Source organism: Melospiza georgiana, chromosome 2 (genome assembly GCF_028018845.1).
Source record: "Melospiza georgiana isolate bMelGeo1 chromosome 2, bMelGeo1.pri, whole genome shotgun sequence".
In the NCBI taxonomy this organism is placed as follows: Eukaryota; Metazoa; Chordata; class Aves; order Passeriformes; family Passerellidae; genus Melospiza; species Melospiza georgiana.
The window spans coordinates 82,006,219-82,033,594 of NC_080431.1; the positions used below are offsets into that span (position 1 = coordinate 82,006,219).

The window sequence follows — 27,376 nt, forward strand, 5'->3', positions numbered from 1 at the left end:
AGATGCTGTGACCATGGCATCCCAAGGCCAGGCCATTTTCTGGAGGTATGGTACTATCTGCACTTCCTTTGGTAGAGGGAAAGGAGGGAATTGTGCTTTTCAGACTCTTGGGATGTATCATCCTGCTGCCAGGAGCTCTCAAGAGAGCAGTTCTTTGCAGCTTGACTGTACTGCACTCACTCAAGCTACTTAAATACCAGTACAGCTTGTTTTATACAATTTGTAAGGCCATGTATGTATCAGATACCCATGTGCAGTCAGCAGCTGTAGTCAAGATGGAGATGCATGTCCTAGAACTCTGCACTTGCTAGAAATTGCTATCCCAGGGTTGAATCCTGTGGTAGATTGGGATGGCAACACTTGAGGAAGGGTGTATTCCTTCTGTTGTATTTTGGGGGTTCAATGGCTTGAGGAAGGTACCCTTCTTCTGCTGGTCCTCAGACAGTTGCTTGTGTTTCCATCATATCAGCTTGCTGTGGGGAGGAAGAAACTGTCCTCCAGAAGTTTCCTTGCAGGATTACGAGCTGGGAAGACATTCTCAAAGTGTTTTGTGGCTCTCATTTCAATTGCCCCATTTCCTTTGGAGCTATTGACTGAGTGCTGGTGAACTAAAGTTGGAAAAAGAAGCCATGAAAATATCCTTATCTCCTGATTAGTTGAAAATAACCCCCACCAGATGGATGAAAGGGCAAATTTTTCATCCTCTAGTGAACATGGACTAAGCTTTCATCTAAACCTCACTGCTTGAACAGAGACAGCAACAAGCTGTGTCTTTCCATCCCAGGTGTGAACTTCCCAGGCTGGATGGAGACAGAGGTTCCAGTGTGGGACAGTCCTGCTGGCATTTATTCTGTGAAGAAGCTTTCAGCTGTTACCAGTACCTGTCCCACTGGAGTGGAGCAGCAGTGGGGAGAAGGACAGGCCCTGTGTGAACAGAAGAGACCTCACACATGAGCCTTGCCACATGGGGCATCAAGGAAGCACTAAATAGCAATATGATCTGCACCTTTTCACTGGCAGAAGTGAGGTTGCCTGTAGACACAGAGTGTAAATATTCCCTGGGCACTGCTTTCCTCATGTGTCTGGAATGCACGCAATAACCAGCTCTGTTATTCTCAAGAGGCAGCCCAGCCAGCCTTTGTCAGGGAAATGAAATAACTGATGGGTGTGGAAAAATGCTCATCTGTACCTTGCTGCTGTGAAAACCTTCCTGCTGCTCTGCCAGAGCCTCTGCCTGCCCTGCCAAGCAGCCGCAGTTCACTGGGAAAAGCAAGCTTCTTTTAGGGACATTTGCTTTTCAGGCTAATCCTGAAATGCAGAAACAGACCACAGAGGGGTTGAATTTTCCAGGAAGTTTCAGAGAAGCAGTGGGAGATTTCTGCTGATTTCAGGAAAAAAACAAAACCAGCCAAGGAAACAAAACCAAAACCAAAAAATCTCCAACAAAAACAACAACAACAAAACTCCTTGAATTGCTGAAGAAAGTTGGGTTCTGCAATCATCAGCTGCATATTGGAATAGAAACCCTTTTGTTTTGGGTTACCACTGCCATTTCTTTTCCACGGTAAACTTTGCTATAATGAGGAAGGCAAGGGACCTTCAATATCCTAATCTTCCAGTTCTTTTGACCCTCTAAGCTCATTCTTGAGGGAAAACTTAGTCCAAGTGGAGCTAGAGAACTGGAGAATTAGGACTGTGGCCTATCACAGCCAGGCTGTGAGCCTCTCCCTGTCCCTGGGCTGTGATCAGCAGCATTCAGGCAGGGAATGAATGAATCCATTTAATGCCAAATTTGATTCCAAGTTTGACTGGTGAGGCACAAGACTATGGAAAATAGGGTAGGAGGCACAGAGCAGCATCCCACAGGCTGCCAAATGGGCACTGGGAACTGAGGGTGGTGTCAGGGCTCCGACTGGTGCAGCCTCAGCCGCCCACATCAGTCTGTTTCTATGCCTTTAAAACACTGGAGGTACCAGGGGTGCTGATGCACAGAAAATTGCTTTTTTGCTAGGAGTGCTTGAACTGGAGTGCTGCAAGACACAGCTACCACCAGCCTGTGGCCAGGTCAGGTTCCTCTCATTCACTCTGCATGCCAGATCTACTCATTACACATGGTGGGCACACAGCAAATGTTTGTAAGGATCTTGTGATTCCTGCATCTTGCAGTTTCTGCAGAGGAAACTCCAGAGGGACTAATTTCTCCTCGTCCCTCACAAGGGATGTTGAAGTGGGCAGTGGCATCTGTACACCCAAAATTGCCATTCCCCCTGTGACAAAGGAGCAGCTTTTCCAATCAGCCGTGCTGGTGCTCTGGAGCAGGGTGGGTAGCTGCTCTCTGGGTGCAAAGCCAGCAATGCTTTGCAGCCATGGGGGCAGGTGGCACCTGCACAGGACAAAGGCATTGGTGTGGCCTGTTTGTGCTTGTTTGTGTTTGTCTGTGAGTAAGCTGAGGATAGTTTCGGACAGATGAGTGGGAGGGCAGAGATGGTGTTCAGGCCAGAGGGTCCTTTCAAGGACCAGAGGCAAGTGTGGTGGCACTTGAAGCATTCAGGGACTGCACAGGAGGACATCCTGGCTACTCATCCCTCTGCCATACCTCCTAGCATTTAATGTAACCCTCTGGCAGCATCCCTCAACGCGGAGCAATTTCTTCTCTGCCTGTCCTTGGGAAGAAGGATTGTAAGATAAGGGGATAAAGATGAATCACAACTGTTGTGAGTCAGCACAGTGTGGCTGCTTCTTGCTTTGTGATTCCCAGATGTGAGAACTGAGGCTTGTCATGACAACCTTGGCTGAGTTTATAGCAGCTATCTCACTCTGGGATCAACTCCCAGAGTGGAAATTGGTAGAGCTCCTCAAGAAGATGGGTGTTATTCAGTGTACATGAAACACTTGGCATCTTCCCCAGAACAGGAAACCACAGAATGTCCCACGGTGAGCCTGGCTGGGACCTTGAGTGACTCAGGATTGAGCCCTGTGGGACATGGCGAGGCTTTGCTGAAAGCTGTCACACGTCAGCATCCACAGGAGCCATCAAAGTCCCCATCCTGCAGGCCCCTGTGGGAGGCAGTGCCTGGGTCCCCAGCTGCCTGGTGCCCATGGCTGGATGATATCCATGGCTTTTTTCCTAGTAAGGTCAGCTGTGATCCACCTTGAGGGATTAGGAGGGGAACTGCTGTTCATCCCAGCCATGGCTGGAAGCTGGTGACAATGGGGAAGAAGCCAAACATGACAACTCCCAGCTCCGAGGGCATCTAGGCAGAGCTTGGTATGGATGTGAATGTGTAAATGGATTTGTGTGAGCCCTTATCCGGAGGTACCACATATTTTGGTGAAATACAGAGTTCTGATCTCTTCTGAGCATGTGCAAACTGGGCTTCTTCAGACAACTTCCCACTGTCTTTAAGGATGAGGATGCAAGGGAGACAGTGGGAGGTCAAACAAGTCTGCAACATCTCCCTTTTTCTCTATTCCCTCTTGCCTTTCTCCCTTCTCTGCTGCTCCCTGTGGGAGAGGCTTGTTCACATGGTATGATTCTCTGGTGTTCCATATCAGCCCTGTGATCGTGGCATCTGTGGCAACTGAGCAAGTCACAGATGCAGGCACACATCAGTGGTGGGAGGAGTCCATGGCTGTAGGGACATGACAGACTGTCCTGCAGGAGGCTGGCCATCAGCTTTGTGTTGGCAAAGTGTGCTGCAAACCAGTAAATGCTGCTGAGGCAGAGCAGCTGGGTTTGTGTGGGCAGAAGGGCTGTGACCTCTCACAGCCTGCAGCTCTCTGGGCTTCTCCTCTCACAGTGAGGAGTCTCTGTGAGACTGCTGGGCACTCACAGGTTGTACCTGTGGGTTTTGTGGGGGACCTGCTTCAGGGCTTGCTCTGGCTGGGAGCTGAGTTTGCTGCCACAACCCTTCACTCCACAGGGAAATGTGCCTGTGACCACATGACAGCTCCACTGGCTGTGGTGGGAGTCCATAGCCAGCTGGGCTTCTGGGTCACCCAAGCTGGGCTGTGCCAGAGAGGTAGTGCTTGGCAAGGCTGGAGCTGTGCCAATCCATGGCATGCTGCCTTTCTTCTCCTCTGGCATGGCTGCTTCACCTGTGTGGCTTGGCACGTGGCCCTCTCCTCTTCAGTCTCTCATTCAACAGCCCATTACCCATCCCCACATGGAGCATCCCAAATCCAGCCAGCTCAAAAAAAAGGCCCTGTTTCCTGATCCCTCCTGCACATTCCTTGTCTTGTACCTGGTGTCTCCTGGGCTCAGGGGCTTTGCTCACTCCCTGGTCACTCACAAGCACCAGCAGGGACTGCCTGACTTGCTTATGCACCTGGGAGGGCAGAGAGAAGCATCCTGCCCTGGGGCCAGCTGCCTGCTCTCAAAGGCCTGGGTCTCCTGCCACATGGTCCCCCACTGTTGGTGACAAGGGCTGCTCAGCTGAATGTTCATGCCTATTGTGGTGATGTGCTTTACCCACCCACCTCATTGTGGGTCTGTGGCTCACCTGCCTCCCCCTCCTTCCTGCAGGCAGCTCTGCAGATGGACAGTATGGCACGGGCTGTGAAGGAGGTGGGCTCTGTGCTAACGCTGTCCTTTCCTTTTTCCCCAACAGCATGACTACAGTCATTGTCATCCTGGCTGCAGTGATCGCCCTGATCATTGGTTTTGGTGTCTCAGGTGTGTGACAGCATTCGGTTTTTTATAATTACTACCAAAGCAACTACCAAACATTTCCTGCAGTGGGACTGGTGGGATTATGAACTTCTGCCCTGCCTCTACTTCTGTGTATCCATCCCGTGCACAGGCTGAGGTGTGATCATGTGTGGAAGTGTCGCCCACCATCCTTTAACAAAGGCTAGGTAGGGGTAGTGCAGTCTGTGCTGCTGGAGGTGTAGTGGTGAAATTCAGTGCAGCTGAAATTCCCTTGGGCTTGGAACCCCAAACCTACACATAAAGTCCTGCACATTCTCTGCTCCTTCTCCTGGATAGGAGGAGATGATGGGAGATGATCTATTGTGAAATCAGAGAGCATCTGCCAAGATGGGGCGCCTTTCCCAGGATCCTCAGAGACAACACAAATGTGTTGTTTTGGTGTTGGCCAAAATGCAGCTTCCTTGGAATGTGCTGAGTGAGGATGGGTAGGGAAGGGCTGCATGGGGAAGAGGGTCTGGCTCTGGAAATTCTCAGGCTTGCAGTTAAGGATTTCAGATGCTCACTTTTCTTAAATGAAAGAAAAATATTTGGATTTCAGTAAGGGGGAAAGAGCTGCTATTTCTCTGCCATCATTATGCCTTCCAATCACATTTATATTGCATAAAGGGAAGTCCTGACTAAGAAAAGACGTAAAATTCACGCTTTTCTGGCAGCTGCAAAGAGAAAAATCGCTGATACATATAAGTAAAAAAGAAAATACCGTGTGAACTCTTCTCAAACAAGTAAGAAGAGCTGCTTTTTGAAGCACTCTTTTGCTACAGAAACACTCCTATGCTTTATCATGGCATACAGTCCATGGGAGCTGTGGTGGTGGCAGCCACTGGAGGCCTTGCTGTGTGCCAGTGACTGTTCAGCCTCGGGCTTGCTCCATGACAGCCACAGGGCAGCCTGGCCTTTCTCCAGGCGTGCTGCCTCACCTTTCTCCAGCCTCCTTGCTCTCTCCTTGCAGGAAAACACTCCATCAGTGTGACGGTGCTGACGTCTCTGGGGAACATTGGCCAGCACAGCATCCTGGGCTGCTCTTTCGAGCCCAACATCCGGATGGACAGCATTGCAATCCAGTGGGCCAAGGAGGGAGTAGCTGGGCTGGTTCACGAGTTTAAGGGAGGGAAGGACCACCTGCAAGAGCAGGATCCATCATTCCAGGGCCGCACGGCCGTGTTTGCGGACCAGGTGATCGGCGGGAATGCCTCCCTGGAGCTGAGGGATGTGCAGCTCTCCGATGCTGGCATCTACCAGTGCTCTGTCACCACAGCCAGAGGGAGCGGGGCAGCGGTGCTGCGCTACAGGACAGGAGGTGAGGGCTACAAGGAGCAAAATCCTGCTGCAAAACACGGGCTAGTGTGGCTTGGTTGAACCTACCTGTGCTTGTGATGCTGCTACACCCCTGAGTAGGGTGTATTTCTGGCTTTTACAGGATATTTATGGCCTTAACCCCTCTTTTGATACCCTTGTTCCAGAAAAGGTTATACTCTTGATAACATGGTAGCTTTTTCTCTCTAGAATTAGGATGTATCTCCAGCCAGAAGTGCTGCCTAGTAAAAACTGTAGCATATTTAATATATTTTTATCAGTTTTTCTGAAGTATTCGGTTTTTTAAAATTACTACCAAAGCAACACACCTTGAATATCATACATACCTGAATGTTACATATTTACAAGAGTCAGTCCTCCATGAGAGATCTGAAAACCACCAGGTCTTTGGCCTCTTCCAGTGAGATGAATTTAGCTGTAATAACAAGTCACCTCCCAAACAGTCACCTCATGTTGAGACTGAGGGATGAACCCCTTGCAGGTCTCTTCCAGACTGCACCCTTCCCTCTCATCCCTGTGGCCAGAATTCCTGTCCTACAGCTCACATTGGGTGAGGAAAAGCCCTCAGACCTCTTCAAGTGAAAGAGGGTTCTGGCTCAAGCCTGAGGGTTGCAAATGTTCCACTGGGACTTGGTCCCCTATCCCTCCTTCAAACCTGGTGGCTCTGCCTACTTTTGTGTTGCTTCATTGGATGTTTAAAGTAATCTACACAGAAAAGGCATTAGAAAGAATATGTGAAATGTTGTAATGGGTTTTATTTCCAGCACAGTTGTAATACCTGTTCTATGTGGAAAGATGGACATGTTCCTTTCAGCTGATTTTCTTTAGCTCACCCTTTCACCAGTTCACCTCCAGGTCCTACCACCCAAAAGAAAAGTGGACAAATACTGAAGGCAGCTCTCCTGTGCTTTGGCTGTGTAAACCCTCCTTATTCCAGGTCTTCAGGGGATTGCTCAGGAGAGAAAATGGCTTCAAGTTGCCCCAAGGGAAGTTTAGATTTAAGAAAACTTTGCTCATGGAAAGGGTTATCAAACCCTAGAACAGGCTGCCCAGGGAGGTAGTGGAGTCACCTACTATCCCTAGAGATTTAAAATAAAAATACATGCATGGTTATGGTATAGTTGTGGACTTTATGCTTGGTTAACAGTTGGAGTTGATCTTAAAGGTCTCTTCCAACCTTAACGATTCTGTGAAGCTGTAGGTGTATGTCAGGCCCCCTTCTCAGTGAGTGGAGAGGGTAAATCATCATTCTCCCATTAAGAATAACTAAAAGACACTAAAGATGTGTCATGACCTTAGCAGAACCTGTCAAGCTGGACTGCTATGTCCTAGGAGTCCTTGGATCCCTTGTGCTCATTCTCTCACAGCCCAACCTGTACAGAGCTCTGAGCCTGTTTTTGGCTTGGCTCCAGGCAGTGCTGTGCTGCCTAGAAATACCTGGGACTGGTAGATGCAGTTGGGTATTTCATGCCCAGTTCCTATCACTGGCCTTGTTTTGAGTGTCTCCCTGTTTTCCCTCCTTCCCAAAGCCTTCAGCATGCCCGTGGTGCAGGTGGAGCACGGAAGCCATGAGGACGCGCTGCAGTGCGAAGCCCCGCGCTGGTTCCCGCGCCCTGCCGTGCGCTGGATGGCCTGTGGTGACACTGGGGAGCACCTGCCCCTCGCTGCCAACACCAGCTACCAGCTGAACCCCAAAAACATCACTGTGAAGGTGGTTTCCCTCCTGCACAACATCGCTGCTAATGCCACCTACACCTGTGTGATTGAAAACAGCATTGCCAAGGCTGTGGCCAACATCAGAGTGACAGGTAGGGCTCAACAGCACCCCGAGACCACAGGCACGGGGGAGAGGAGAGTTTCAGCAGTGTTCCTGGTGCACCAGGGGGCTCCTGGAGCAGCTGAGTCAGGCAAGGAAGGGACTGAAAGCATGGCTAATCCAACCACTTCTCTGTCCCTGGGGTGAATGAAAGGGTCTGTGTTTGCTCCTGCTCTCTCATATGCTTCTCATGGTATTGTCACCTTGGCTAGGGCACAGAACTGCCAGGGGACCAGAAAGAGGGACACACTTCAAAAGAGTGTATTGCTTGGAATGTTAACCAAAACCAAACCAACCAACCAAGCCTCACATCTTTTGACACTTTCTTTAGCCAGTTCATCTTAGATCCCATTCGTGTACCAAACCAACAGGCCCCTTTAGCAGTTATTGGTGACAATACCTCTGACTCCGGCCCAATGCCTTTATTTTAAAAGCCATTTTACTCATAGAAAACCAAGCTTTACAAAGGTTCTGAGTATCTTCTCCTGTTCTACATGAGAAGGACCATAATGCTTCTACAGCTGTGACTTCATTGCAATTGGTCTCCAGTACAAGAGGCAGGGTCTACCTCCATCCACGTTCAGAAAAATGGGAAGGAATAAATACACACTTTATTTGCCTCCCCTGCTGTGCTCCTGTTCTGGCAGCCTCTCATAATTCTTCTGCTACAGATTTCAGCACTACAAAGGTGACCAACTTGCAGCTGGTGAACCTGAATGCAGAGTCAGTGTCATCCTCCTTTCCAGCCTGTCACTGGATGCTTCTGCTTCCCTTGTACCTGCTGTCAACATAAAGCCTCTGTACAGCAATTGGGAACGCTGCTGGACCTGCAGGTAAGCTTGGGAAGAGAAACTCATATATATACAATATACAGAGGCCCTCTTAGGGAGTTTGGCTAGAGCAAACCTATCTCAAGCCTGCCAGAATGGCAGAGTATGTCTTTCCTCTCTGCCCATCCTTTCCCTATCCCCACCTTTCGGTGGGACACATGGCTTGTCCCTCCCACAGGCTTCTCCCATCACTTTCTGCAACCACAGAGATCCCTCTCTTGTACCATCACCTGTCAGCTCTTACTTGTCCCCTCATTTTTTTTCCTGGGTACCCTCTGGACCTGGGCTGCAGTTCATGGCTGCAAGGCAGCACAGGCTTGTTGCTCTCCCTCCCTGCTCATAAGACCTGCTACAGTACAAGCCTTGCTTGCTCCCACTTTACTCACACAACTCCACAGTACAGTGTGGTGTCTCCGGTAAATACTACAGACACCTTGAACATGGCTAGAGGGAGCTGCCAGCCTGAGTAATTCCCTGCAGACCTGGAATAAGGAGGGCTTACACAGCCAAAGCACAGGACAGCTGCCTTCAGTGTTTATTGGCTTTGGCTTTGGCTGGTAGGACCTGGAGGAAAACTGGTGAAAGGGTGAGCTAAAGAAAATCAGCTGAAAGGAAAACGTCTGTCCTTCCACACAGGTATCAGAGCTACGTTGATGGCAGGACTCACTTCAGGCTTTCCTCCCTATGGGACTGAGGGCTTTAGGAGTTCCTGCTGGTTCCAGAGGACACTGTAGTACAAACATGAAATTAGCTGATTTTTCCTGTGTTATCATTTCTTACCCACACCAACAACAGGATACTTTGTCTGGCTTCACAAAGAGAGCAAGGAATGTGATAAGGAGAATTGCATAAAGGAAAAGTTCTGATTGTAGGACAATCAGTATGTTCCCTTGTCTGATCTAACACAGTGACCAGAGCTTTGATCATGGGCAGAAGGTCAGACACAAACAGGAAAAGGGTTTCCCGCAATAGAGCTGAGAATAGCTCCTTCAGAGTACTAAAAGCAAGCAAATCTTAATTCCCCCCAAACATATTTGATTCACCCATCTCTTGTCTTGTGATTCTCTGACTGTACCAATAAAACTGTAAATAAGAGAGGCACTTAACCTCCTTCATCTTCTTGAAGTGCTTAAATCAAACTCCTCTGCTGAAAAAGATGTGAATGGCAGAACAGCAATGGGTTAGAAAACTGCTAGCAGGTTTGGAATATCCTGGCAAAGACAAACCACATCTAAAGTCCTGTACGAGGAGTGATGATTGCAGTTGTAATGTGAAATGAAAGAGGAACAGATAAGCAGACAGCAGACAGAAAACTAACATACAGCACGAGGAGGAAAAGGAGACTAGTAAGATACTGCTGGAAGCTTCAAGTTATTAAAGTTATTAAACCCAGATATAACAATAGAGCTGAATTTTTCCTTTTTTGTTTTTTAAATAAGTGTTATCAGGTACTTCCTATCTATTTCTCTCTGCTACTGTGTTATTCATATTACAGGACTACTTTCAGTTGCACTTTTTAACCAGATTTTAATCTTTGTCTTATCACTTACAGTCAACATTTTCCTCAGACTGAGATAGTTTATTTTGGGGTTTTTTTTTGGTTTTGTTTTGCTTTCTTTCTGGAGGGTGGAGAGAAGCTTTAGTAAAATCTTTTCTGTTCTGCAGAAAGCACTCACAGAAAGTAAGGCTGTCACAGCAACATTTGCAAAGACTTCAGCTTTTAGCTATTTTGGCAACCTTTTAGGATGGAGTCTCACAATGTTACTGAATGGTGGCATCTATCAGGTCTTGTGCTACTCACACTTTGGTCTCAGAAATGGACAGCAAGCCTTGAGAGGGAAGACACTTCACTCATGCTCAGAAAAACCACTGCCTGTATCACAGCTCAGTGCCTGCCTTTTCTTATCAGCCCCACCTCATGTTCAGGCTGCTCCTGATAAACTGCAAAACAATGCCCAAATAATTTTGTCATTTAGCACTGTGATTTAGTCTCCAAACAGCAGCTGACTCACTTCCCTTCTTTTCTTGAAGGAGATGCTTCAAAAGTGTAATTTTAATTATTTCAATTAGGTTAAGAAGACTATACCCTGTGGGAACTGTATAGTTTTGTTAATGGTCACCATACAGCAAGGAAAACTGAATACTAAAACAGATACTAAAACAGATACTAAAACAGATACAGTGTTCTTTAAGTAATATTTTCATAGCTTTATTTAGTAGATACTACCACACCAAATGCACACACTGCGTGCCCTAGGCCCAAGGCAAGAGCTGTCACATAGGAAGCACTGAACATCTCTCTTCCAAAGTGTAGCCCAGAGTCACTGGCTGACAATGGCCCAGAGTGACCATTCAGGAATTCCACAAGTCACAGCAGCTGCTTGACTGCACCCTTCACCCTGTGCTCCTCCTGAAAGGAGCTTTAAAAAGCTCCCGATCACAGTAGGTATTTCCATAATTCCGCTCCCACTGGGAGAGATATTAAGCAGTGGCTCCCACTCAGCAGGAACTGGATGTCCTGCTCATCCTCTGGCTGTTCCGGTAGCCTAAGGCATCTTGTCCCACTTCCTCCACCTTCAGGCACAGCAGGCTTGGACGAGGCCCCACTCGTGACACGAACTCCACTTCACCGGAGCGAAAATTCCGCAGCTGCAGGGGAGCTGCAGGAGAAGGATACAATGGGAACAACTCAGGACAGGGCTCTGGCTCTGTTCTAGCCCACAGCTGGGGGATGCCTGGCATCTGCCAAACCTCAAAGGACAGCACAGTGAATGACTCCAGGATGTAGGCAGAGGAATGCATTTTGCCAGCATCCCTCCAACCTGCAGGAAACAGACATTCTACACTGTGAAATGAATGCTGTGAACTGTGTGCTCACAGAGCTGATGCTCTGAGCTTTGTATCCTCTATCAGTATCAGCAACCTGCCTTTACAGTGTACATGACAGCCAGAAAGTCTCCACTGCAGAGCATCCTCTGGTGAGCTTAGCAAATCAACCCCTGCAGCACCTGCACTCAAACTCAAGCTCTAGGTACGTGTGCAAACAGTGTGAAGAATTGGTGTGAAGAATGTCCCCTTAACACAGCAACTGCACAGATGTGGCAGCATGAGCTCAGACCTCAGCACTCATGAATTCAGAACACTTCAGTGCTGATTTCCAGGAGAGGATTTCCAGGCCTGCTATCAATCCTACATGCTGTCCCATCTACAGTCAAAACCCACTTGATTTGAGAAGTCTGCACAGTAACTCTCGCTGATCAGATTCCTGTCCCAGACAAGGATTGGGAATATTTCTCAAGAACAGTTTAATGTTTCTGTGTGAAGTAGAAAAATTTATCCTATGTTGTTTTAGGAATTTACATAATATTATTTCTCTATTTTTATAGCCATGGATCTACTAAGACACAACTTAGTCAATTTAGTTCTACACTACAGAATACAAAATTCCAGGAAAATCCTTCAAAGTTCTTGCTATGATGGGCAGTGAAGGCACCTCTCCTTCCCCAACCTGGTGAGATGCCTCCTCCCTTCCTTCCCACACTAAATATTAGAAAAGCCAGCAGAACTTGCTTACCAGGCTGCAGGATCTTGGAGGGCTTCCTGTCTAGGCTGAAATCCAACAGGATGGGGCGACATATGAGAGGACTTCTGCACAGACTCCTTAGGTAATGAGCAACAAGATCCTCAGGTTCCTCTAGACACTGAGGAAGGAAAGAGTGTGTTGCCAGGGAGTGTTCAGTGGGAGGCAGGGAGGCACTGCAACACCCAGAGCAAAGGGAAATCCTGTCCAGCCGAGACTTGAGCCCAGCAGGCTGCAATTGCTGCTGGAATAGCCCACTCACCCCTGCTCCAGGAGCCTCCCCGTGCTGAATGCACACGCTGCCCCTGCTCTGCACACAGTTCTGCACAGCTTCCCACTCGAGAAGGCTCAGGCCCAGCACTGCTGCCACATGTTCATTCCTGCACAGCACCACAGCTTCACCCGTTCCATCCTCCACCAGCACCCTGTGCAGAGAGCAGGCAGGCTGGGATCAGGAGGGCAGGACGATACCTGCTCCCTCATAAGGGCCACACCCCAGAAAACACATCTCAGCAGAGAGTTTGTTCACCTCTCAGAAGATGTGATAACTCCATCTTTGGTGTTGTGTCCACATCCCATCCCTGATATGATTTTCCCCCTCCTATTTGTGGTGTAATTTGCTCCCTCCTCCCCCCTCTCCCCACAGCCAATCCCCACAGCAGTTACCGTGCACTGGCTTGCCTCACTCCTGTTTGTGATGGACATGGAGGATTGTGTCGGGTGCACCTCCCCTGAAGGAAGAACAAAGCCACAGCTGTGTATGGGTGTAAGTGAGAAGGGGAAGGGCCACTGCTTATTTTAATCCTTCTCTAATTAAGTAGGCAAAAGTGTAAAGCATTTCACTGCATTTCCAGTGAGTGCCCTAGGAAAAATTTATATGGGGAGAAAAATCACCTTGCTGCAAGGTGCTGATCCCAAATAGCAGAGAACATGGGAAGAGCAGAGCATTAACAGAGTAGGATTGTCCTCTTCCGTGCCCTCATTTCATCCCCAGTCCTAGCTGCCAGCCTGCCTGACATCAGATATACACTTCTAATTACTTAGGTCCCTTTCTAATATGCAAGTCCTTCTCAGACACTGGAAAAAGGGTTTGCAATCAAGACTGGAGCTCTCATTTCTTCTACATGGTAGCAAAGGATGTGTGAGAATAAAAAATCTGCAAGACCTCTCACAAATTATGTTTGTGGAAGCTTGAATACCTCTTTGAAGATGCAGCTGCAAAGTGAGCAAATCCATTGCAGGCGCACGGTCAGTACACAGGACAAGAGGCATAAAATCCGGGCCTGGGCCACATTTTGCAGCTGAGGTCTCAAGCTGGATAGAAACACTAGTGAGGGGGATGAGGCTTCTCCTGCAGGACTAGAAGAAACAGCAATTTGAGAAGCTTGGAACATAGAAGCCTTTCTTTGGACACTCTACCATGAGAACAGACCCAACACTTACTTAGAAGGCAGGTGAGAAGCTGGCAGAGATAGGATGCTCACACAGCTGGAGGCAATGTATGTGCAATAAACATTACAGAATCTGCAATATCAAAGAGCAGACGTCAGAAAGAGCTCACAGAAACCAAACACTCAAGTTTTCTTGGGATGGCTGGGCTAGGAAAATAATTTATGCTAAGGGATTGGGAGAGATGAAGGTTTGAACAAGTCCACGTGGGAAATCAGATTAAGAGATGGTTTCAAAGACAGTAAAAGAGGTCAGGGCTCTAAAGACAGGAGCACCTTGAGATCTTGCGTTCCAAGTTCTGGAAGAGGATCTTGGCTCCAGGTAGCAAGCCCCTGAGGTGCTGCAGGTAGGTGGCAGTAATGTAAATGTCCATCACAACAGGGGAGCCTGGAGCAGCTGAGACACTGAGCTTCACACTGTGATCCCAGGACAGCAGAGTCTCTGAGGAGGCACAGAACCACACAGACCATGAGCTCACTCACACAGGCAGCATGGCCTGCCTCTGAGCTGGGCCTGCTAGAGGGGCTCTTCCTCCCATTGTGATGAGGCTGTCACCATTCCACCTCCCAGGTTTTCTGGATACTGCATTCCCATTCCCATCTCCACATCCACAGTGTGCAGTTTCCAAGCCCTTTGACATGCAACAGGATGCAATATCCTGGCACACTTCCACTATTCCCAGATGCAGCGGCACACTCAGCCAAGTGCACTGGCTCTCTGAAACAGAAAGAAGAACCAATCTATTGCTTCTCAACAGGCTGCCACAATCTTACCTGTCTGCTTTGGACGGCCAGGTGGCTTCTCATTCTTGGGAGAGGCACACAAGGTCCTCTCCATGATCTCCCCACAGAAAGAAACAAGGGAACCTGTGAAACTGAGAGCACACCAGGATTTTTGTCCCGCCTGAAGACAAAGGGAGTGGAAGAAGGCCTGACTTCAAGATTGCAACAAGGTGGAGCACTGTTGGTTAAGCCCAGTTTCTGGGGAACTTGGCCTTGAGCACCTGAGCTACTGGACTGAGGGCAGCTTGCTGCAGCGTACCCCTCCCAGGGACAAGAGGCCCCTTTACCTTGCTTTCTGCTGCTTCAGGCTCAGCAGTGAAGGTGAAGAGTAAGGCACTACAGCCTTCCTCTCTGCTGAACCCCTAATTGTTTTTCTGAATTAGATGAAGAAGCCAAGCAAAAACCCCACAGTTTTCCATAAAGGACTGGTGAAAAATCCAGTGTACATACATATCACCCCAGATTAAACATGCTTTGAATGGAAAAGTTCTAGGTTTATTATGTGTTTGAGCAAGGTATGCTAAAAAAAATCTAAAACAAAAAAAACCCCAAAAATATACATTCAGCCTGATTTTCCCTGCTGTGCTTGTTTCCACTTCTGACAGGAATTTGGGAGACACCTTTGGGGCTTAGTCCACACCAGCAGTAGCCAAACCATTTTCTGGACACCATTTTGCAGTTTTGTCACCTACAATCCCTTTACCTTAAATAACCAGGATGGGAGAAGTCTGAACTACTTGCACACAGATTTTCCAAACCACATTCCCACGGTGGATATTTCATTGCAGTTTAATATAGCACTTCCCAATAAAAATTACCACAGAGCCATTCCCTAAGACACAGTCAGTTGTAATTTGGGGCAGACCAACATACCTGCTGCTAAGCACTTCTGGGATGGAGGCAGTTCTCTGGTCCATGCCTGTCAGCACTGACAGGGCTGTGAGCTACAAGTGAGGGAGACACAGCCTCAGACGGGTTGCAGTTTACAGGCATCCCCAGCCAGAGCAGAAAAGACAAGCTCTGTGTGCTCAGAGCTAGGTCAAGCAACTCATGCTTCCTCTCCAGATGAATTCTGAAGCAGGAAAATGTGAAGCCCAGCACCAGGCTCTGATGGAACTTAGAGTAGAACAGTCTCACCAACAAGACACTGTATATTGATAACTTCTAGCTAGTTCTGGAGAGACCTACAGGTAGCCTGTGAAAGCCCTGTGCAATAAGGCACTGCATACCTGGTGCTCAGGCAGACAGGAGATCCAGGTCTCATGCTCTAAGTGCCAGCTATCTTGGACAAGCAGGCACGACGGGGGGCATGATGGCCTGCTCAGGAATGTTGCTGGCACAGGTGGAGAACAGAGCTTGTAAAACACTTCCAGGTCCTGAGATAAGAGTGATAAGGCAAGGCAGAAGACTATTAGAAAAAAGGAGATTAAAGTTCAATAGGGAAGAAGTGAAGAACAGTGGTTACAAAAGAAAAAAAAATCCACTGAACTCAGAGCTCTGAGAATTTTAATCAAACACAGAACGAAAGCAGTTTCTTGGAACGACAGAAGGAAATTCCAAACCTTGAAAACAGCTTAGTCACCGTCTGACTCCTCAACTTCCACATGCAGCCCAGCAAAAGTCTCCAAGAGAGAACAGCACAACAAGTTGTCTCTTACCGAGCAGCAGGGCACAGTGAAGCGATACAGTCCGTCCACGTGCAGGAATGGAAACCATCGCAGAGACCTCCCCAGAAACAGCAGCAGTGCCTGCTGGGGGAAGGGAGAGAGAGAGAGAGGGGATGAGAACTGTTAGGTATGGAATGAAAAATACAGTCAAAAGAGAGCAAGCCCAGCCCAGAGGATGGCTTGATTGACAAGAGAAGGCAGATTCGTTTACAGGAAGGTGACAGAGAGAAGATGGAACTTGCTTGGGGTGCAAGAAGGAATTTGCTGGCACAAACACACAAAGGCACCCAACACAAAAATCACTTTCCCATTGATACTAAATTACCCCCCAGGCTCCCTTGAGAGGAACCAGCTCCCAGACTAATCAAACCACACCCCAAAGCTGCCTCACTTCTTGCTGCGTCACACCCTCTTCTCCATCACAGCCAGTGTCCTCCAGCTCCGATAGGTTCCCAGTTTCTCTGGGGTGGCTCCAGAGCTGTGGTCTGCCCAGCCACAGCACTGTGGCCTGGAAACAGCGCTGCAGCTCATGTGCCTCTTTATCTCCTTCTGTGGGCAGCTGGTAATTGCGTGACATGAGGCCCTCCTTCTGGGTGACCAGGAACAGCTGAGATACACAGCTCGTTGTTCTGGGGCCGCTCTCACCCCCCTGACAGTTCTCTCTGCCAGTGTCTGCCTTGGGATCCTCCAATTTCAGCATTTTTGCCTCTGGGGTTTCCAGCTCAGATGCTGTGCTGCCATCTTTCTTATTCCTCAAAGAGGAGCTGTTTCCACTCCTAAGGCCTTTCTGGATTTGTCCTTCAGCAGCACGGAGAACCTGAACATCCTCCAAGTAGAACTGCACATAGACACTGAAATGACAAATGGTAACAGTGAAACTCCCTATTCCTGACACGTGGCTGTCCTAAACAAACACTTATTTGGGAAAAACGCATCTGGTGAGTGCCACACAGGTACTCAGCAGGAGCAGAGGGAAAGAGTGAAGTGGAGGGCCGCTCCCAGGCTGCAAGTACCTTGAACAAAAGGGAGATGGTGGCTTTGTTGCTGAGAAAGAGCTCATTTTATGCAAATAGCAAGGAATGGGTGCTTTGGCACTGAAATGCTATGTTGGTAAGAAGGCTTACCATAGTCCAAAATACTCAAGGAGCTGGAAAGTGATGATTTTACTTGATCACTGAATAAAGGGACTCACCTAGTTTTTTTCTCTCTCACATGCTCCAGATTTTCCAGGTGTTCCCAGGAGGGAAAATCAGTCTTAAGGAATCTCTCCACTACAAGCTGGTAGTTTTCCACCCGCACGAGTGATCCTGCAAACACATCAGAGAAAAGAGCTGAGCTAAATAAAAAGAGAACATAAAACCAGTAAGGTCAAGATCCTCATTTTAAAGTCACGAGGTCAGGCAGTGACAGTTCAGCATCTCCACACAATGTGTCTTCTTCCTTGTTTTGGAGCTGGAAGGCAGAAGAGCAAAAGCTCAGCCCTCAAATGCAGTTTAGTGGGACATACCTATGAGAGCAGTCTGGGCAAAGGGGCTGCCATCCTTACGGGAGATCACACAGCAAAGTGCGCTGCTCTTGTCCTGCAGCTGCAGGAAACTGCTCCTGGAGGAGACCCTCAGCACACCCACGAGTATCTACAACAGAAAGGAAGCTGCAAAAAGCATCAAACAATTCCTGTCCCTGAAAGCCAGAAATCAAAGTGTCTGTAGCCGCAGCTAAAATTCAGTCTGTTTTCCACATGCCACAGAGAGAAAAGCAGAGTCATTTCCTAACAGGAGGAAGAGGGATGTGCTGGACAGGGTGCTGGAAGGCACGGTGAGAAGCAGGAGCTCTCAAGGCACAGACAGGAAAGAGGAGGCACATACCAGTTGGGGCTGGAAACTTTCAGCTGAGAGTGTGCAGTAGGACCAGGCCAGTCTGCGATTCAGCTCCTGGGTGCCCATGTGCTGTGCCTCCAAGGGGGAAAGCAACTGGGATGGACTGAAGCCCTCCCAGCTCTTCTGCTCTGCCACACGGCAAACTGCAGACAGAGATGGGGCCTGGCATGGAGGGTTCACAGGCAAGTACTGTGAACAGAAGAGAGAAAAAAGAAATCACCTGAGTTTCTTCCCATCAGACAAACAGGAAACAGCTCAAAGAACATTTACTCACTTTCTGCAGGGGACACTGGTGTATTTCTGATAGAATTTCATTATAAATATCTCTTGCTTCTTCTCTGTCTGGCACCATAGCTTGCAGAAGGGGGACAAGGAACTTTTCAGCAGCTCCAGGGTTTTGGTGCATAGAGCTAAGCAGTCGACGGCGCCCAAAGAAACAAGAAAACCTGAAAAAAAGTCATGACCATTAAAAGCACAGGCAGTCCTTGCATTTTAGTGAGTCTTGCATCTAAGGCAGGGACTCCTTCTGCTTGTTTTTAGTGAATATACTGTATAGGACAAGAACTAAAGAGATCACAAAACCCATGAAATGATAAAAAAATAAGAGCATTTAAGGCAAATGCAAATTATGTTGAGCAGACAGGAAACAGGAAAATCCACAGAATTAAAAGACTGGCAAAATCTCAAAACCCAAATGGCCAGAGAAACAAATGACATAAAGATAATCTCCCTCTAAGCCACACAAATAGATCTCCATGCCTTTTGGCTGGGCATGATATGATTACTCATGCTAGGTACACTTGGCTTTCTTTCACAGAATGCAAAAACACAAGTCAGAAACAACCACAGACTACTCTTATTCCATTTCCCTCATGAAAAATTAATTTCATAAGTTTAGCTTACTGCTTTTGAATGGTTGGAAGTGATCACACTGTCAGCCAAAATATGACAGAAAGTGAACTCAAATGAAAAGAAATAGCTCTCACTGGAACAATTCTTAAGCAGTACCAGGACTGAGCAATCACATTTAAAGAAAGTGGAAAACATAATAAAAACTGAAACTTATAGTTAGCATTATTCCCAAGGCAAAACTGAAGCTGTTTTATTGGTAGCATGTCAAAATTCCACAGTACCAGTAAAGCACAGGAACACTGAGCATTCTATAAGCTGCTACTTCACTGACAGTAAAATGTATATACTTTGAAGTTCAAGGCAGCAGTCACAGTGATCAAACATAAGTACTTCAGAACAAACACGAATATTTTCACTAACAGAAGCCAGAAGTAAATCCAGAAACTGGCTCACAGCATCCTGCAGTGTCAGGGAGAGCAGGAAGCCATCTGGAAGACTTGGGGGTAAGCATGGGATGGAAAATCTGCCAAGACAGAGACTCTAAAACAAATTATCACACTCCTGGGAACACTCAGAGTATCTCCAAGTGATATGCTGAACAGCTGCTGCTGCTTCTGTGCACAGTCAGAACACAAGAGCCTTTATATCAGTTATGATCTAGTTGTAGCACCAATTTCCAGCTTCAGCCTCAGTACCCACCTTGATCTGACAAACAAACCACATAGGGAAGCAGACACCCTATGGTGCTTCTGTATTTCAGGGCAAAGCATTCCAGGCAGGATTATGTGAGCACAATGCTCAGAAGCACTGCAGCTTCCCAAGACCTTTACCTCAGCTGCACTTGAAAAATGCACTGGCTTTTCTCCTAGGAGCAACTGCAAGGTAACAAGCAACTGCACAGGATGTGAAGTCTGGATAAATGGCTTACTTAGGCCATGAAACCAGAAGCAATTGCTGCTTGTACTATCCAAGCACAGTAATTTTGTGATCCTTTGGTCTAGAAGACACCCAGATATCCTACAAAGCACATTGAGGCATGTGCTGACCTCAGAAGAATTGTCCTCACCTCTGCTCAAAGGTCTCCAGGAGGCTCACCAGCCAGAGGTACAGCGGCATTCCCAGATTGAAGCGGAAGAGCAGCTGCAAGCAGAGATTTCCTGAAGAGGCCAGGGGCTCGTAGGGGGTGCTGAGCCTTGAGAAACTCTTCAGCACAACCATGCTGTTCAGGCAGGCACCGAGTACAGTGAAGGGGAAGGAGGCCAGAGGCTTCTGCAGGAGGTGGACGTCGATGAGCTGGGAGACACAGACACAGAGGGTAAGAGAAGAGATGGCCAGTCTGCCACCACTCCCCAAAACTGTCACCCCACCTTAAATCCTTTCTCACTCTACTGGATTGTCTATAATCAGGCCTGAGGCACCGCGCAGAGTTTAGGGAGGAATCAGATAATAATCATATCAACTCTCACGACTGAGTCCAGGCAGCAAGATCTCCAGTTTTGTTCCAGATACTTGCTGAAATAATTCCCATGTTCCTGCAGCCTTCTTTGACCCACACACTCACAAGCCATCCCCAGGGCCTGAGTCTTTTCCTGGCAAACCTCAGCTTACCTGCACACAGGCTCCCGGTCGGAGGCCCCGTGCAGAGTTCAGCAGGGGCTGGTAAGCAAGGCACAAGCAGACTTGGTTATCCAGTAAAAAGAGACCAGCTTGGACATTGAGTACTTTGGTGACAAATCCCTAAACAGAAAGCAAACAGAAAGCAAAAGGACTGTAGAGAGTCACAAAATATAAGAGACTCACAGGCCTGAGCAGTAAGAAACTAAACTCATGATGAAAATAATGGTCCTAGCAGGCCAGGAGCTGAAACCCCAGTGCATGAGAGGGTGAAGGCTAAGCCTATGAACCCTTACCACATAGGAGATGATCCTGGACTCTTTGGTTGGTCTTGGCCTCTCCTCTTCAGCCTCCAGCTGCAAGGAGCAACTGAGCTGCTCAGCAGCCTCAAGGGAAGAAGACTGAGTGGATTCTCCTTGTGAAGCACTGTCCAGTGGCTGCTCCCTCACCTGCTCTGCGCAGTAGGGCAGAAGGCAGGAAGAAGCACTGGTGATGAACACTGTTTGTCCAGATTTCTTCAGGCTGGACATACTCAGGCCTGTGACTGTGTACCTGTGACCCAGCTGGAAGACACGATGCCACAGCAGCTGGCTGGGTTTCTAGAGCATAGAAACAAAAAGCAACATCAGCATCAACTCCAGTGAAAAAAAATTTCTCGACCTAAATAATCCCACCCAAAAAACCCTTTTCCACCCAGAGGATTGCCTCATACTCTTAGCAAAATGACTGTATCTGCAAGACATTCAGGGACACTGCAACTGCATGAGGGAGAAGGACTGTATTTTGGCAGGGCACAGAACTAGACTTCTTACATACCAAAACTATTGTACACTGGGTGCAATTAAAAATATATCACTAGTAACAGGGAGAATAAATCAAACTGGGAAGTCAATGGCAAGCTTCAAAGAATTAATCAGCTAGCACATACACAGATCCACATAGCGAATTTGTGAGCAAAATTCCAAGTACTTACTTGCACCAGCACAGGGACACAAACAGCAGATGCAAAGCACTTCAGAAACAGAAAGAAGAATGTCTTGTGGTGAACACAAAGGAGAGGCCCGAGTCTGGTCAATTCCCCTGCTACAGTAAGCTTTGATCTTTTCTTACGCAGAATCCTAGAGGGCAATTGAAGCGGCAACCGAAATCAGAGATGAAAGAAAGCTTCAAAGTATCCCAAAAGCAAAATAAACAAATATGCAGCATGTACATTCTGGGAATAACAGATCCAACAAAGCAATATGGTCAATCTCTCAGAGGGGTTTTCAAAACAATATTTGACTACAAAATTTGTACTTTAACTTTTCTATACTAAATCCTTTTGATATTTTAGCATTTGAAGACAGAAGGAACAGAAGAACAAATTCACACACTCCATGGCAACAGCCATGTTATAAAAGGCATTACCACAAACAAGCAACTAATTGTTGGTCTAAAGGAGAAGAAAAAAGTCACAAGCAATTCTTCTGCAGAAAACAGAACTCGGATTCCTATGTCCATGGAACATGACATTGTGGAAGCTGCAAGCCTATGAACAGGAGGCCTGAAAGCAACAATGGACTCTTTCTAACAAACTTGACACACAGGGAAAAGAGCAGCAAAACTGAAAGCAGATGAGAGGTGAGAGAGATGATATTTATTAAATAAATTCTGTTTGCTGTTTCCAACCTACGTTTCAAAAGATTTAAAAAAAAATTTTCAAAAAAATTTATGTTTGTAATTTTCATTTCAGCTCCTACTGGACTTGAATATAACCATCCTGCTTACTCTGAACAAAAGCATTCTTGATTCCAAAACATCTAAACAATTATGACTTTAAAAAAACCCTGACCAGTAGTAGACACACAGCAGGTACCAGCACTTCACTGTAACATTTTAGTTGTAACATGGAAAATTGGTCAGACATCATTTAATAACAAAGGAGCTTTATGCTAAAAGTCTGAGAACATATACTGAAATATGGAAAGTCTTCTTGTTCAGAAAGGTCCCTTGAGCTAAATCAAACATTTAAGCTTAAAATTACTTTCTTTGAAGCAGATAAACCCAATAAAAACAAAAGATAACTATAAAGAAATGAAAGCAGCACGATTAGTGACATTTTATTGTAATTAAATTACACTAGGGATTCTCTACTCAAGAAGATAAAACATGAACTAGCACAACTCGAAATTATCAACTCCAATAAGACTTGAAATTCCATTGGCTCATTTTCACATACTGTAAACTAAAGCACAGTTACTTCTATCAGTTGACATTTTACTGGCACTTTTATCTCAGTAATCTGATAAGAATTAAAAAAAAAAAAAAGTTGCACTAATCAAAAGAGTGAATCAACAATTGAATCAACACTGTACTAATATTCTTTCTATAATTTGAAATTAAATCTATAAATACTTAAAATCCATCCTATTTTTTCAAATTACAGAACAAAAACTTCCAGTAAACTTCTGGGAAACATAAGACTAAAGAAAAGTTGTATAACTTTGTTGTATAACTTTTACATCCACCACTTGCTGCTATGCTTCACGTGTGGCAGAAATAGAATTTGTGTCTTTCTAAGCCAAGTGCTCTTCGTGTTACCTGCCAAGGCAGAGCAAGAGTGCCATAAGGAGCTGGGCAGGGCAGGTGTTTACCTGGAGGTAAGCAGTGGCTCAGCTGGCACTGGGGAGGTGACAGGAATGCTGTGAAGTACTTCCTTGAGGGCATTTACTGGCATTGGATCCACCAGGATTTCCAAGTACCCTGCTGCACTCTGGTCTGTCTGTGGGATATATGACCAGCTTGGGAAGACAAACAGTGAGTCCAGCCAGTCCAGTTCAAAGTGCAAGAGCTAAACCAAAAGATAATGAGATTGAAGCTTGAGATGAGTTTTAGTTTGTTTTCTCAGTACTACTTGCAGTGTTCATTACCAATACACCCTTGCATGTGCATCACAAACTCTTCTCCTACTGCCAGCTTCATCACTAAATGAGAGCAGGGTTTTCTGCCCACTCTCTTACCTTGCACAGAGAACTTCTGTCCTTCCAGATGCAAATATGCAACAGACTTGCTGAACTCTACAGCTAGCACTTCCTGTTTGTAGCCACAACCTCACAGAAAGGTGATAATTAATTCAATGCAAGACTTAGTTATTTTCAGACTATTTTTCTAAAATTCTTTCCTGCTTTCTTTTGCCCCTGTGTTTTCAGTTAGAAGTTCTTACCAACACAACTTTTTCCTAGACTTTGTCTCATTGGAAAGCACAACTTCAGTGCTCTGTCACCACCACTGTAGGGGTTATTTGTTACCTCAATTCCACTTGCAATAACCTTCAGGAGGCTTTTAAGTCAACTGTCATGCAAGCTATTATTTCCTGAAAGTATGTCATCGTACATAGTACAGCTCTCCTGAAAGTTATTTCTGCTCCACTAGCTGGAATTCAGCAAAGAGTGGAAAGGTCTCCTGTCACAGTCATATTTTCTGGAAAAATCCTTTTGCCCAGGATTCTTCTCCTGGGAAGCTGAGAAGCCTCAGAGAAAAAGGAAAACAATAATTATCTGATTTGCTTCTCCTGTGTTTTGCTGCTTTGGAATGTGTTTGGAGATTGTTTATCCAACAGGTGATTGTTTCATTGGTTTTCTGTGAACTGTTTTGACTCAATGGCCAATCAGGGTCAAGCTGTGTTGGGGCTCTGGAAACAGTCACGAGTTTTCATTATTATCTTTTTAGCCTTCTGTAAGTATCCTTTAGTATCTTGTATTCTTTAGTATATATATCTTATATTCTTTAGTATATTCTTTAGTATTCTTGTATCCTTGTATTCTTTAGTATAGTTTAGTACTCTTTAATATAATATAGTATCATAAAATAATAAATTAGCCTTCTGAGAACATGGAGTCAGATTCATCATTCCTTCCTGCCACAAACACAATAGTCTCCCAGGCCACCTTGTACTGTGGTGAATAGAACAGAACTGTACTGGCTGTCTCTCTCTTTCCATGCCAGTACATTCAGCACTTCTTCTCCTAGCAAAGGCACATTCCACATGTTCTATCCTCTGCCCAGGATGTGAGCTTGCTGTTTTCCTGCCTGTTACTTCCTTCACTAGACTCTGGCAGAACACCTGAAGCCCCTGGTGGTTTGTGACACTGGCCCAGGAGTGGGAATAAACACAGAACCCCTCAGAAAGGGGACATACCTCACATGGAATTATCCCAGAATTGTCCTTCACATACAGGCAACCATCTACCAGCTTTTCTTTGTTGTCTTGCCTTCCATCTGTTAAATAGCCAACCAGGATCAGGTAAGTCCTTGGCAAAGTGTGCTGCATGGGTAAAGCACCTTGTCCTTGATTAGACCATTCCTTAAATTCCTTAGTGCTCCAGCTCAGGTGGCTGCAGCACGGTATGCGCTGCTGATGCTGTAGGTCAGAGATGGAGATGAAACTGGAAAAAAAGAAAGAAAGAAATAAAAAAGCAAGATAAAAGCAGGATGTGTGAAGAAATCAGTTTACAAAGCACCCTAATATCAACACTGAAAGAGCCAACACAAACTGCTCTCAGGCCAGTGATTTTGGTACTGGTTTCCAGTGAGCTTCACTGACAATTTTAGGTTGTGAAACTGGAGCTCTAGTCACAATAGCCACTTGCTCAGCAGCAGGACATAATCACATTCAAGGGGTGTGAATTTGAAGAGTTTCACTGGATTAGTTGAGGACCACAAGTTCAAAGCAAGAAACTAATCCAGATGAGTGATGGGTCTGAATCAGCAATAAACAGTAATTAGGTATAGAAAAATTAATCAGAAGACATAAATTCACACAAGTAGTTAGGCTGTGCATTTTGCAGGAAAATGAACAGGGGATTAGTTGAAAATTCCATAGGCTGAAACTGCTCCATCTTCAGAGACAGAGCACCACCAGGAATAATACTGGTACCTATGATCCACAAAAGCACAGTGCTGCTTGTGTTTTTGTCAAATGCGCTGAGTGCTTTTCGGGAGAAACCAGAATTACAGCAGGACACTGGCTCATGGTTATGACATACAAAAGCAAACAGACTCTCTCCTCGTGCTTTAAAGCTGGGTGGTTATCTTGGATGTAGCACACAAACAGACCACTGGCCTCACAGAAGGGAAATACCAAGCACCTTCAGCTCTTCTTTATAGATTCTCCTGAATATGAACCAAAGTCTGGTTAAAATGTCATAAAATACACAGGAAAAATATGGCTTAAATGAGGTAAGTTTAGCTGGTGTGAAAGATCAACCACCTGCATTTATTAACTATTAGTTAAAGGTCACAAATCCCTAATCAATTCCAGTTGACCTTTTCTCCCAAAACTGGTCGTGCCAGAGATTTTAATTCTCCCACAAGTTGGAGCGAGAAACAGATCCAGACAAGCCAAACTTTCCAATATGGATATCTCTCAATGAGCAGCATGTTTTCATGATGGTGAGCACCCAAAAGCCTTTTAGCAACTAAAATATGGACCACGTTATCCTAGATCCCCCTTTTTTAGGAGCACATGCTCGAACGCTGAGCTCAGCTGGCCAACAGGTTGGGAGACCAGGAGCATGCTCCCGTGTGGGCCCACAGGATCCAGCTGGAAAGCTGCCATGTGTGAAAAATGCGTATTTTATGATTGGCTTTTCGCAAATATTAAAATTAATATTGCATGTGTTGTGTTAGAAAGTAATGCTGTATTAATTCTCTTAAGTAGTGTGTTAAATACAGTTTTAGGCTATTAAAAATGTTAAAATAGAAACTGTGCTATGTAGGATGCTTTTTTTTAAAGAAAGGACTCGCACTGAGATAGCAGTCACAGGACACCTAAATCTTTCAGAGAAAAAGAATTTATTGCCCTCTTATGAGAAGAAATTAACTTCTTCCCACCTCGGAGGCGCTGTTAGGATTATGAGGAAGAAGTTGAGGATGACCAGACAGAATCCTGTGTTTGGATGGAATTTATGCATCATGTGTGAAGTGTATGAATACGCAACAGGCTATTGTTTTTAAGGGTTAATCCTCTGTTAATGTGTGCCCTTTTTTGGGCTCGTGCTGCCCAGAAAAAGGTACCTGGACGTCCGTAACTCTTTGTCTCTGTTGTCTCATATTATCCTAATTCAAATTGTCCAAATTATTATTACTCTAATTGCATTACTGTTTTTATAACCATTTTATTACTATTAAACTTTTATAATTTTAAAAACAAGTGATTGGCGTTTTGCACACCGTGCAAAGGCTGTACGGTGCAGCAGCGCTGCCCGCTTCGGTCACCGCAGACAGGCGGAGACGGCGCTCAATCGCCCCGCAAGGGCGGCGGGCCCGCCGAGGCCGAAGGAACGCCTGCGGTTACCGCGTTCGGCAGCACCCTTCCCACAGCGGCATCCGGGGCGGGCATGGCATCCGGGCATGCCGAGCTCACCGGAGGGCCGCGTGTGGGCACCGGAGCCCCCGCCGCCCCCGCCCCGCTGTCACCTGCAGCCGAGCGGCAGCGCCCCGCCGCCCGCGCTCCGCAGGCACCGCAGCACCGCCTCCAGCGCCTCTGCCTCCTGCCCGTCTGGCCCCGCCAGCGCCCCGCGAACGAAGTCCCGCGCCGCCCGTAGCCAGCGCTGCTCCTGCGGGGGGAAAGGAGGGAAGCGGGGTCTCAGCGCGGGGCGGGCGGGGGAGAGGGCACGGAGCCGCCCGGGCCCCTCACTCACCGCCGCGCCGGGCGCCGCCATGACAGCCCGCGCGGGCCGCGCCGTTGCCGTGGCGACGCGGCGGCGGCGGCGGGAAGCGCCGCGCGCGCGCGCCGGGCTCCGCCCCGTCCCCGCCTCCCGTCCAATCACCGCCGCCGCTCCCCGGCTGTTCCCGCCCCTTCCGCGCGGGATGGCGACCAACGGGAGCGGTGGGACGGGCCTGGG

The 27,376-nt window shown here is 47.0% G+C and overlaps 2 protein-coding genes across 2 annotated transcripts; one reads left to right on the forward strand and one right to left on the reverse strand.

The window, feature by feature from the left end:
• The first annotated feature begins 13 nt into the window (after positions 1-13).
• On the forward strand, positions 14-8,634 carry VTCN1 (V-set domain containing T cell activation inhibitor 1). Its single transcript, XM_058018549.1, has 5 exons — positions 14-45; positions 4,611-4,675; positions 5,661-6,008; positions 7,555-7,833; positions 8,513-8,634. Exons 1-5 carry the CDS (start codon positions 14-16, stop codon positions 8,632-8,634), a joined length of 846 nt encoding a protein of 281 aa, XP_057874532.1.
• A 2,239-nt stretch (positions 8,635-10,873) lies between these two features.
• Positions 10,874-27,193, reverse strand: CTC1 (CST telomere replication complex component 1). Its single transcript, XM_058045563.1, has 23 exons — positions 26,949-27,193; positions 24,670-24,916; positions 23,126-23,322; positions 21,466-21,610; positions 20,789-21,091; positions 20,487-20,615; positions 19,945-20,171; positions 18,301-18,472; positions 18,015-18,215; positions 17,657-17,783; positions 17,342-17,456; positions 16,541-17,000; positions 16,141-16,230; positions 15,712-15,858; positions 15,356-15,426; positions 14,474-14,574; positions 13,976-14,141; positions 13,695-13,775; positions 13,451-13,610; positions 12,918-12,982; positions 12,514-12,676; positions 12,246-12,372; positions 10,874-11,331 (listed from the first exon to the last, which is right to left on the reverse strand). The coding sequence occupies exons 1-23, from the start codon at positions 27,191-27,193 to the stop codon at positions 11,171-11,173; spliced, it is 3,900 nt and encodes a 1,299-aa protein (XP_057901546.1). The 3' UTR covers positions 10,874-11,170.
• Between the last annotated feature and the right edge of the window lie 183 nt (positions 27,194-27,376).